The 7,809-nt window shown below is 46.4% G+C and overlaps 2 protein-coding genes across 2 annotated transcripts; both read right to left on the bottom strand.

Moving 5' to 3' along the window:
- Window positions 1-746: 746 nt before the first annotated feature.
- On the bottom strand, window positions 747-1,814 carry LOC112873266. The gene is made up of 3 exons (XM_025936263.1): window positions 1,209-1,814; window positions 985-1,023; window positions 747-896 (listed from the first exon to the last, which is right to left on the bottom strand). The coding sequence occupies exons 1-3, from the start codon at window positions 1,491-1,493 to the stop codon at window positions 747-749; spliced, it is 474 nt and encodes a 157-aa protein (XP_025792048.1). The 5' UTR covers window positions 1,494-1,814.
- Window positions 1,815-2,784: 970 nt separating this feature from the next.
- On the bottom strand, window positions 2,785-6,673 carry LOC112874166. The gene is made up of 6 exons (XM_025937356.1): window positions 6,262-6,673; window positions 4,959-5,194; window positions 4,624-4,882; window positions 3,590-3,769; window positions 3,339-3,494; window positions 2,785-3,250 (listed from the first exon to the last, which is right to left on the bottom strand). The coding sequence occupies exons 1-6, from the start codon at window positions 6,328-6,330 to the stop codon at window positions 3,077-3,079; spliced, it is 1,074 nt and encodes a 357-aa protein (XP_025793141.1). The 5' UTR covers window positions 6,331-6,673; the 3' UTR covers window positions 2,785-3,076.
- Window positions 6,674-7,809: the final 1,136 nt, after the last annotated feature.

The following is a 7,809-nucleotide window of genomic DNA, read 5'->3' as shown; positions in this document are numbered from 1 at the left end:
TTCGCAACGAATTTATTGCCTCATCATCTTAATGGCAATCCAACTGGATTTTTTCATTTACGTGCATGTGTCCTCTTTCTTCTACCGGTTCTTCATATTTTTGGTACTTGTTGCATGCAGTTGTAGGTTATGTTAATTGATAGTTTGAGTTTACTGCCAAATCAGAGTATACAGCACTACAGTGTTCAGTCATACTCATAGGAATGAATGAGGAAAATCTAAGCCCGATTTGGTACGTTGTAGGTTGTAGCTTTTCACACTACGACATCTACAGTATCAGGTTAAAGGTAAACAGGGGTCAATTAACTATTAATCTATCACAGTTTATAGTGAACTTTTATGGAAATTCCTTAGGTAGCTCATCATTTTCTGTAACTAGAAAACGTATATCCACAGCTGCTAATTGGTATTTTATATATATATATATATATATATATATTCATGAGAGCAAAAAGGTCTTTTATCCTCTCTTAAAAACGGGTTTTCAATACAGTATTTTATAAAGAAAATTTTGTTAGCAACTTATAACAGGGGAAAAGTCATTGTGTATTAATTCTAATTTAGGTCTGACACGCCAAATAAACATTGGCCATTGAAATTGCAATTGCAAATTGAATGTTGCGTGTAACGTTCTCTATTCAGAATACTGTAGACAAAGAATTTCTTCCAACAATGGTACTGTTTCCACTTTGTTCAAATCCTTGTATGCATGCCGGATGCCTTAAAAGATCGGAACAGCACACACTTTATGATGCTGGGCCTATGTTGTAGGACGAGCTTGGCCCATTTATGGCAGAACGGATTTGGGCTCTCTCAATAAACAACCAGATATCTTGGTCCATATGGACGGATGGGCCTGTGAGGCTGTGCCGGCTATCGATGTCTTCTCTTTTACTCTGCAGCGCGACGCGCGTTTGTCGCGTGAACAAAAACACCAAAAACTCTGCTAAAAGAAACCAAAAACTAGCTATGGGCAGAACTCACCTCAAGAAAAAATAAAACGCATACCTTTTCCAGAGCTCCCTACATAAAAAAAGGATTTTTAGCGTTCTTGCCCTTGCTCCTGTTTTGAAGTTAAATGGTAATTTTACTCTCATTTCTTCGAATCTGCGATTTTACCCCGCTCTGTTTTTAACCCTGCTAGTTGGATGCCCACTAAAAAAACGAATTCGAAAAATATTCAGAGCAATAGGCAAAGATTATAGTACCCCTAAGCTTTCTTCTTGCTCGGGCTGGACCGAGCCGAACTGCCGCCGCCGCTCCGGCCATCTCTGGCCGTCGATCCGCTCCTCCCGATCCGTTCCCTCACCGCCCCTCGCGCCGTCGGCGCCGGAACAGGGCCGCGCCACCGCCGTCGCGCGCTTGTCGCGGGCCGCCCCCGCAAGGCCCTGGGTTGCGGCCTCCCCTGGGCGCGCTGGCCACGGCAGCCCCGTCCTGCCGCCGACTGAGCCTTCCTCGGCCGAAATCGGCCCCGCCACCACCCGGCCGCCCATGACGCCGGTCGAGCTCCGCGCGCCCCGCACGTCGACCCGCTCCACCGGTCCTTCTCACCACTCAACCCGAACAATGGGACCACCGGTGAGTTCTCATCCTCCCCAGCCTGTTCCCTGACTGCTCCTCGCACCGCCAGTGCCGGCCGAGCCGCCGCCGTCGCGCTCGTTACGGCTGCCCCCGCGAGGCCCTGTGCCGCGGCCTCCCCTAGGCACACGGGCCATGGGCCACCCCGTCCCGCCGCCGGCCATGGCTCGGTTTTGGCCGGCCAGGCCTCCTCTGATCGGTAGAGCCCGCTGGTCAGATTCTAGGGTGTAAGAGTGTAGGAGTGCTTGATGTCAAAACGAAGGGCAAAATCACGTAGGGTATATATGACTTTCTGCTACATATTTAACACTATTAACTCCTTCTAATAGAATAGAGGCAAACTGAAACTTCGTTTTCAAAAAGCGAGGGCAAGATCGCACAAAGTAAAAAGGAGAGGCAAAATCACCATTGGCACTCAAAATAGGGGCAAAAACGCCAAAGCTCAAAAAAAATTAACTGGAAGAGTCTTCAGGCTTTTCCATTTAGGCTTAAATGGAGAGTCCCCAAATTTAGGAAATTAGCTTAAAATTGTCTGCTCCAATGCCTATGAATATGAATGGGACTTTTTTTGGATTGGATGGTTTGCTTAAAATTACTCCTGCTCATCAATGCTGGGCTTCATCTTTTTTTTGGCTCGGCCCATAAACATAATATGGCTCTTGGGCCTACATGTGTTCTGGGCCTGTATCAACATGTATATATTAGCTTTTCTCAAAAAAAAAACATGTATGTATTAGCTTCGCCCTTGTCGAGAGACTCGAGAGAACCGTTGACGCCAAAAGTAACTTCCAAGTCTGTCCGAAAGGACATCGATATAGACATATCCTTGTCATTGACTGGTGCCAGACGGCAACGAGAGAAGCCACGAAAAGTACGAACCTGACCATCTAAATCAGCATGGGATCGCTTCAACATGAAAGGGACCTTTTTGTCCGAAGTCACTCAATTACATCCAAACAGTTCCAGATCTCTGGAATTTCTGCACACGGCGAGTCTTTCCGGTTTCCGGAACCTGCCTATGACATCTGTGCAATAAGCCCGCTATCTGAATAAGGGCAACTGGGATAGTGTGTTTGTGTCGCCCAAATATTGCATGCTACTACTGATTCCATTCATTCAGCATCAACACCCTGAACTTTCTTGGCAACAAGTACCGAGTTTTGTTTCTGAATGATTGGACCAACGACAGCAGCACACAAGGGCATGTGAAACAGCAATAGTAGAAGCATCATGCTTCCAGGAATAATCAACCATTACAAGTGGAGCACCAAAGAACAGAGAAGCTTGAGGATCAGTTACAGGAACATCAGGAGAGCAGGTATACAATTAGTGAGGCTACCAAGGAACTCGAACGCAGCCATGGCAAACCGCCTTCCCCGCATCAAAATTTTCGCCAGGCACGTCAGGGCCAGCTACTTAAAAACAAGAACGAAAGAATAACACGCACACAAAGGGGGCTATATCTACATCTACGCAAGTAACGTGGAGAAGCGTGGTGTCAGATTATGTAGTCTGATGTCAGGAAGCTCTCGTACTGGGTACCGTTGAGAGTACTGTAGACTTCATTCCAGTTTTCAATGTACTCCGACAGAGGCTTCGTGTGTATTTTCACATGCCGGCTTACTAGTTTCATCCTCGGCACTTTGAGGAAATCCAGGACATCAAAGAGCTTCTGCAAGTGCAAGCCAATGGTATGCTTGTAAGCAATAGAAGAAAGGAAACTAGACATGCCAACAAATATAGCAACAATTAGAACTCACTGTTCTGTTGAGAATGAGATCCTCATAATAGATTGTGATGTGGCGGGTGCTCTTTAGGTTTTCAAGAGCACCACGAGTGTATTCATCTGCTTGTTTCAGTTGCCAAATTAGTGATGTTGTGTTGAGCCTGGGCTTATATTTTGCAAGTATTCTGGCCTGTGAAGGATCAATAGTAGACCAAACATAGAGATCAACTTAGAGACTGCAGGCGTTATTGAGGCCGAGTTGAAACATGAGCAATAGAGCATTACCTCATGCTTTGTGTGAACATGTGCCTTATGTGTTCCATTTAATTGCTTAAGATATCTGTCATGATTATTTGCTAGTTGTGATACCAACTGACGAAGCAGATTCCTTCTGAAGAGAAATATTGCAGAGACTCCTCTTTGATTGAAGTAGTCAACTACATCCACATGATTTGCCACAAGACCCTGAAAACATATACTGTCAGAAGAATGTTTTTTCGTTCCATTCTCTACGCTTGGCTAATATTCATGATTTACCAATCAAACTGTCTACCAGGAAAAAGAAAGTTTACAGACAAATTAGATCAAAGCCCTCAAAGAAACATGCTCGCCATGGAAATTATAATTGGACTACATGGTCATTCTACTAAAACTATAAAAAATCTGCATTTGCACTAAGTCTCTTTTATTGTCTAAACATGGAGGATCTGGAGGCAGAATATTTAAATCTTTCAAATGATGAAATTAGCACAAAACCACAAAAGAATAGGACTACACAGGATGCAAGACAATCATGTCATGTTCAAGACTTCAAGGTCTAGTTAGAAACAATCCCTTTTCTAATTACTCAAGAGGCTAAAAAAAGAAGAATTTATAACAGATAGTTCAAGCATTCAGCAGTTCAGCTGAAGTGAGAGCCCACAACTTTCTAGGTCCACACTAAAAACACAGATAGCTAACCTACTTAGATCTATAAAACTCATGATAAAATTAGCACATATCTAAGATTGTTGCCGAGCCACAAGGCACCAGATTATTTAGCCCACCCAGCCCTGGCCCCTGGGTGCGGACTGCGGAGGTGTTTCTGACAGCAAGTCAGAAAACAAAACAAGCTACACCACAGTTTCATGGAGAGGATTTCCAAAAACAATCATATAGTGGGGGGCAAAGTTTGGTGCAGTCTTGTCTAGCTAGTTGAGAACATGATATATCCTTAGGAGCTTACACATTCAATAATTGAAACGTACTGGAAGTAAATGAATAATAAATGGAAAGGATCATCCAAATAAATAATCTAGATTGCATGTTTTTGTCCTCACCTGATTAAGCATCCACTTGAAGCCAACAGCAGCAGTGCACTCATTCTTGGAAGCACTACTGTTCCAGTCCAAATTGTACACTTTATCCAAGGTTTTTATTATAGAGGAAATGTTACTTCTCCTTTCTTTTGTAGAGAAAATTTCACCATTGGAGCTAACATTTATGTGGCTGTTAAGAAGGGTTTCGAACCAGCCGCTTCCAGATCGTTGTGACGAGATAATTGCAAAGAACCGGACAGGGTTACACTTGCATTCCTCCCTAGAAATTAAAATGATCTTAGGCATCACAGAAACCAAGTATAGATGGCTCAACCTTGCTGTAGGGCAAATCTCACCTGCTGTAAGTTATTGGTTGAGGATAATGCACAAACTGAACTTCGGAAGGAGGAACAGTGGACTTGTTACATGGTGGTTCCACAGCTTCGATCTTCACAATTCTTGACCAGCCATCACTCCCTAGTTGCTTCATACACATTGAGCAAATAGATATCCCGCATAACATAGTCATAGCAAAGACAAACATTCTCAATGCGAGGGGTGACTTCTTTGGGGCCTTCAAGTCAAATGTATTCTGCAAACAGATTCCGAGCAGTACAAATGGAATCAGCAGGTGTACAGCAGATCTTACAGAAGATAGTACAAACATGAATATTTCCAAGTCAGAACGGGCTGAGTTGAGAAGCATCCGTTTTGGCTAGATATATATAAGTGGAACTATACAAAAATAAATAGAGAGAAAACTTCAAGATCTATCTGGTCCTTCTTCCTGAAACAGCTTGTGTTTCCCGGAGAGAGGGAAAATGGCCCATGTACTGCTCAATCAGCTAGCTTTTATATTTACCAATATGGAAGACAGGACAAGGTATGAAAAGGCCCTTTTCCGTGAAGTACCACTCGCAGATATTCTCTTCCCGAACAGCCTTAATAAATGAATCTACTCCCAACTATCAGTAGTTAACTTCTCATTCTCCTCAAGGTAGAAACGACAGAGCTGATGACCGAAAATGCTGGTAGCACTAAGGAGAGAGACAAATGCGACCCGAGATGCATAAGGTTCACCTAGCCAGCCGAAAAACCATCAATATGATACTACATATGAGCTGAGAAGAATCAAGTTGGCTACATCAAGTTGCCTCCTATTCGGTTTGAACCCAAAAATGGAACCGGAGAAGGACAGATTCCTAACTTCTCCGGCAACAGAAACGACTGAACCAAACAAGTAGCCCTAATAATTATGCATAAAAGAACACAAAGAAGAAAGTTTTTATTCTGAAAAGGAAGGAAAAGGAGAAAGGAGATTGAGGAAATCAATCCCGTCTGTTACGGCTTCCGAAGTCTGAACTTTGAACCAGTACAAACTGACAGAGAGAGAAATGGGGAATGATTAAAGCAAGGTGAACGTTTCAGATCAGGGACGCGAGAATCAGGAATGTTAGTCGCAAAGCGACGACTCCTGAGGGGAAGCTCGGGGAAACGAGCGCGCGGATTGGGGAACAAACCGAAGGGAATGATCCGAAATGCGACGCCTGAGGTACTCCGCTCAATTTCCCTTGGCCAATACCCCCAACCTCGACGCCGAGGGGAGGCGGAACCCCAGAACGCCGCCCAAAATCCCGCAGGAAAGCGAGGAAATCGAACCTTGTTTCCAAACTGGTAGCACCAGTCGTCGGCGCCGCCGGGCTTCTCCTCCCCCTTGGCGCCCCCCATCGCCTCTTCTTCTACCTCCCTCGGCCCCCCTCCCCTCGCGCCGCCCCGAGTGACGCCGCCGCCTTAATTAACCCGCCGCCGCCCTCCTGCTGGCGGCCTAGGAGTCGCTCGCCGCCGCCGGCTCACGGGCGCATTAACTGACTCCCGCCCCCGCCGCCGCGCAGCGCGGGAGGCCGGTGCCGCCCGGGTCCGTCGGAGCGGCAGCAGGCGCGCGCCGGCTCTCTGGCGCAGCGCGACGCAGGTGGCGGGGGGAGCGAGGGCGGCAGCCGGCAGGGCAGGGGTGAGCTGTGCTCTGGCGTGTGCGCGTCTGAGTTCTGACTTTATTTTTTGAGCCTCTTCTCTAGAGGTCTCGGTGCGGCGCTCGGCGTTTTGGACGGCATCGGCGAAACGGAAATTTCCCGCTTTTGGAGAACCGTTTCCTGACACGCCGTTATTGAATGGGCCCGTTCCAGTCCGCAAATCATATACTAGTATATACTACTCTTGAACGATTATTTTGCTACAAGAAAAGGGGTTAAATGCGTGGTTGTATATAATTTTGGTGGGATGGTACATTTAGATGCATCGTCTCCCTGATTTCTTATTTGAAAATAACAACATGACATTTCGGTTCATTCATTGAGACGGCATGCGGGTGAAAGGCATCAAGTTGGCAGCTGATGCGCTCATAACCAATGATTCAGCCCTTTCAGAATAGTTCTCTAGTTTATTTACTCGTTACTCTTTTAGGGTTCCTTTGGCATAGTTTCTTGAATGGCATCACTCACTCGAAACGGTTAGGATTTCTTTGGCATAGGTTTAGCTTCACTCGAAACTGTACCAAACAGGTATTTTTGAATTGGCTTTAGGCGTGAAGCCATCCATGAAGCTTTCCACTGACGGGATGGAGCCATGAAACGTGGCTTTGACCGGCTTCCATAGAAATAGAAAAAAGTTGTTTCACCAGGTTTACCAGAGAAGTACTTTAGGAGTTATTTTAGGAGAAGCTGCAGCCACGGAGCCTATGTTTGATGAGATGTTGCGCCTGCGGCCCAGAAACACCTTTCTATGTGATGTACCGTGCGATTTACTTCATTGCTATATGCACGAGAACTAGGTGTTGTCTTGGTGGAAATCGCAAGACGAGTACACCAACGTTCACATATATACAAGCAATAACCCGCCAAGCAACCACCGATTCATCACGCCGCGTACGTTTCCCCACCGCCGTTCTCTCTCTCGGATCGATCCGCACGGTGAGGTGACGCCGCTCCACTCGAGGACGCCGTACGAGCCGTCGAGACGTGCGTGATGTGCACGGCGCCCGCCCGTCGGTCGTCGGAACCTGGACCTGTCGGGCTCGCGGCCACCGCACGGAGGACGGAGGGAGGAGCACCGTCACCTGAAGCTTCCGATCCCCCCCGCCGCCGCATCGGAGGCATGAAGAATAGAACGCAGAAAACGGAGAGAAAAAGACCCCTTCCCAACCGACGAAGAGGC

The sequence above is a fragment of the Panicum hallii genome, chromosome 9 (assembly GCF_002211085.1).
Source record: "Panicum hallii strain FIL2 chromosome 9, PHallii_v3.1, whole genome shotgun sequence".
NCBI lineage: Eukaryota > Viridiplantae > Streptophyta > Magnoliopsida > Poales > Poaceae > Panicum > Panicum hallii.
The sequence above is the reverse complement of the archived record's forward strand: the minus strand, read 5'-3'. Positions and strand labels throughout refer to the sequence as shown.

What these genes read in the sequence shown, in the direction of transcription:
- LOC112873266 (XM_025936263.1), bottom strand. Translation starts at nt 1,493, where the DNA reads ATGGGCGGCCGGGTGGTGGCGGGGCCGATTTCGGCCGAGGAAGGCTCA. An exon ending in AGCAAGAAGAAAGCTTAGGG is followed by an intron (nt 1,024 to 1,208) that starts GTACTATAATCT and finishes TTTTTTATGTAG; the next exon opens with GGAGCTCTGGAAAAGGTATG. An exon ending in GCGTTTTATTTTTTCTTGAG is followed by an intron (nt 897 to 984) that starts GTGAGTTCTGCC and finishes GTCGCGCTGCAG; the next exon opens with AGTAAAAGAGAAGACATCGA.
- LOC112874166 (XM_025937356.1), bottom strand. Translation starts at nt 6,330, where the DNA reads ATGGGGGGCGCCAAGGGGGAGGAGAAGCCCGGCGGCGCCGACGACTGG. An exon ending in TCAAGTGGATGCTTAATCAG is followed by an intron (nt 3,770 to 4,623) that starts GTGAGGACAAAA and finishes ATATGTTTTCAG; the next exon opens with GGTCTTGTGGCAAATCATGT. An exon ending in ATCTCATTCTCAACAGAACA is followed by an intron (nt 3,251 to 3,338) that starts GTGAGTTCTAAT and finishes TTGCACTTGCAG; the next exon opens with AAGCTCTTTGATGTCCTGGA.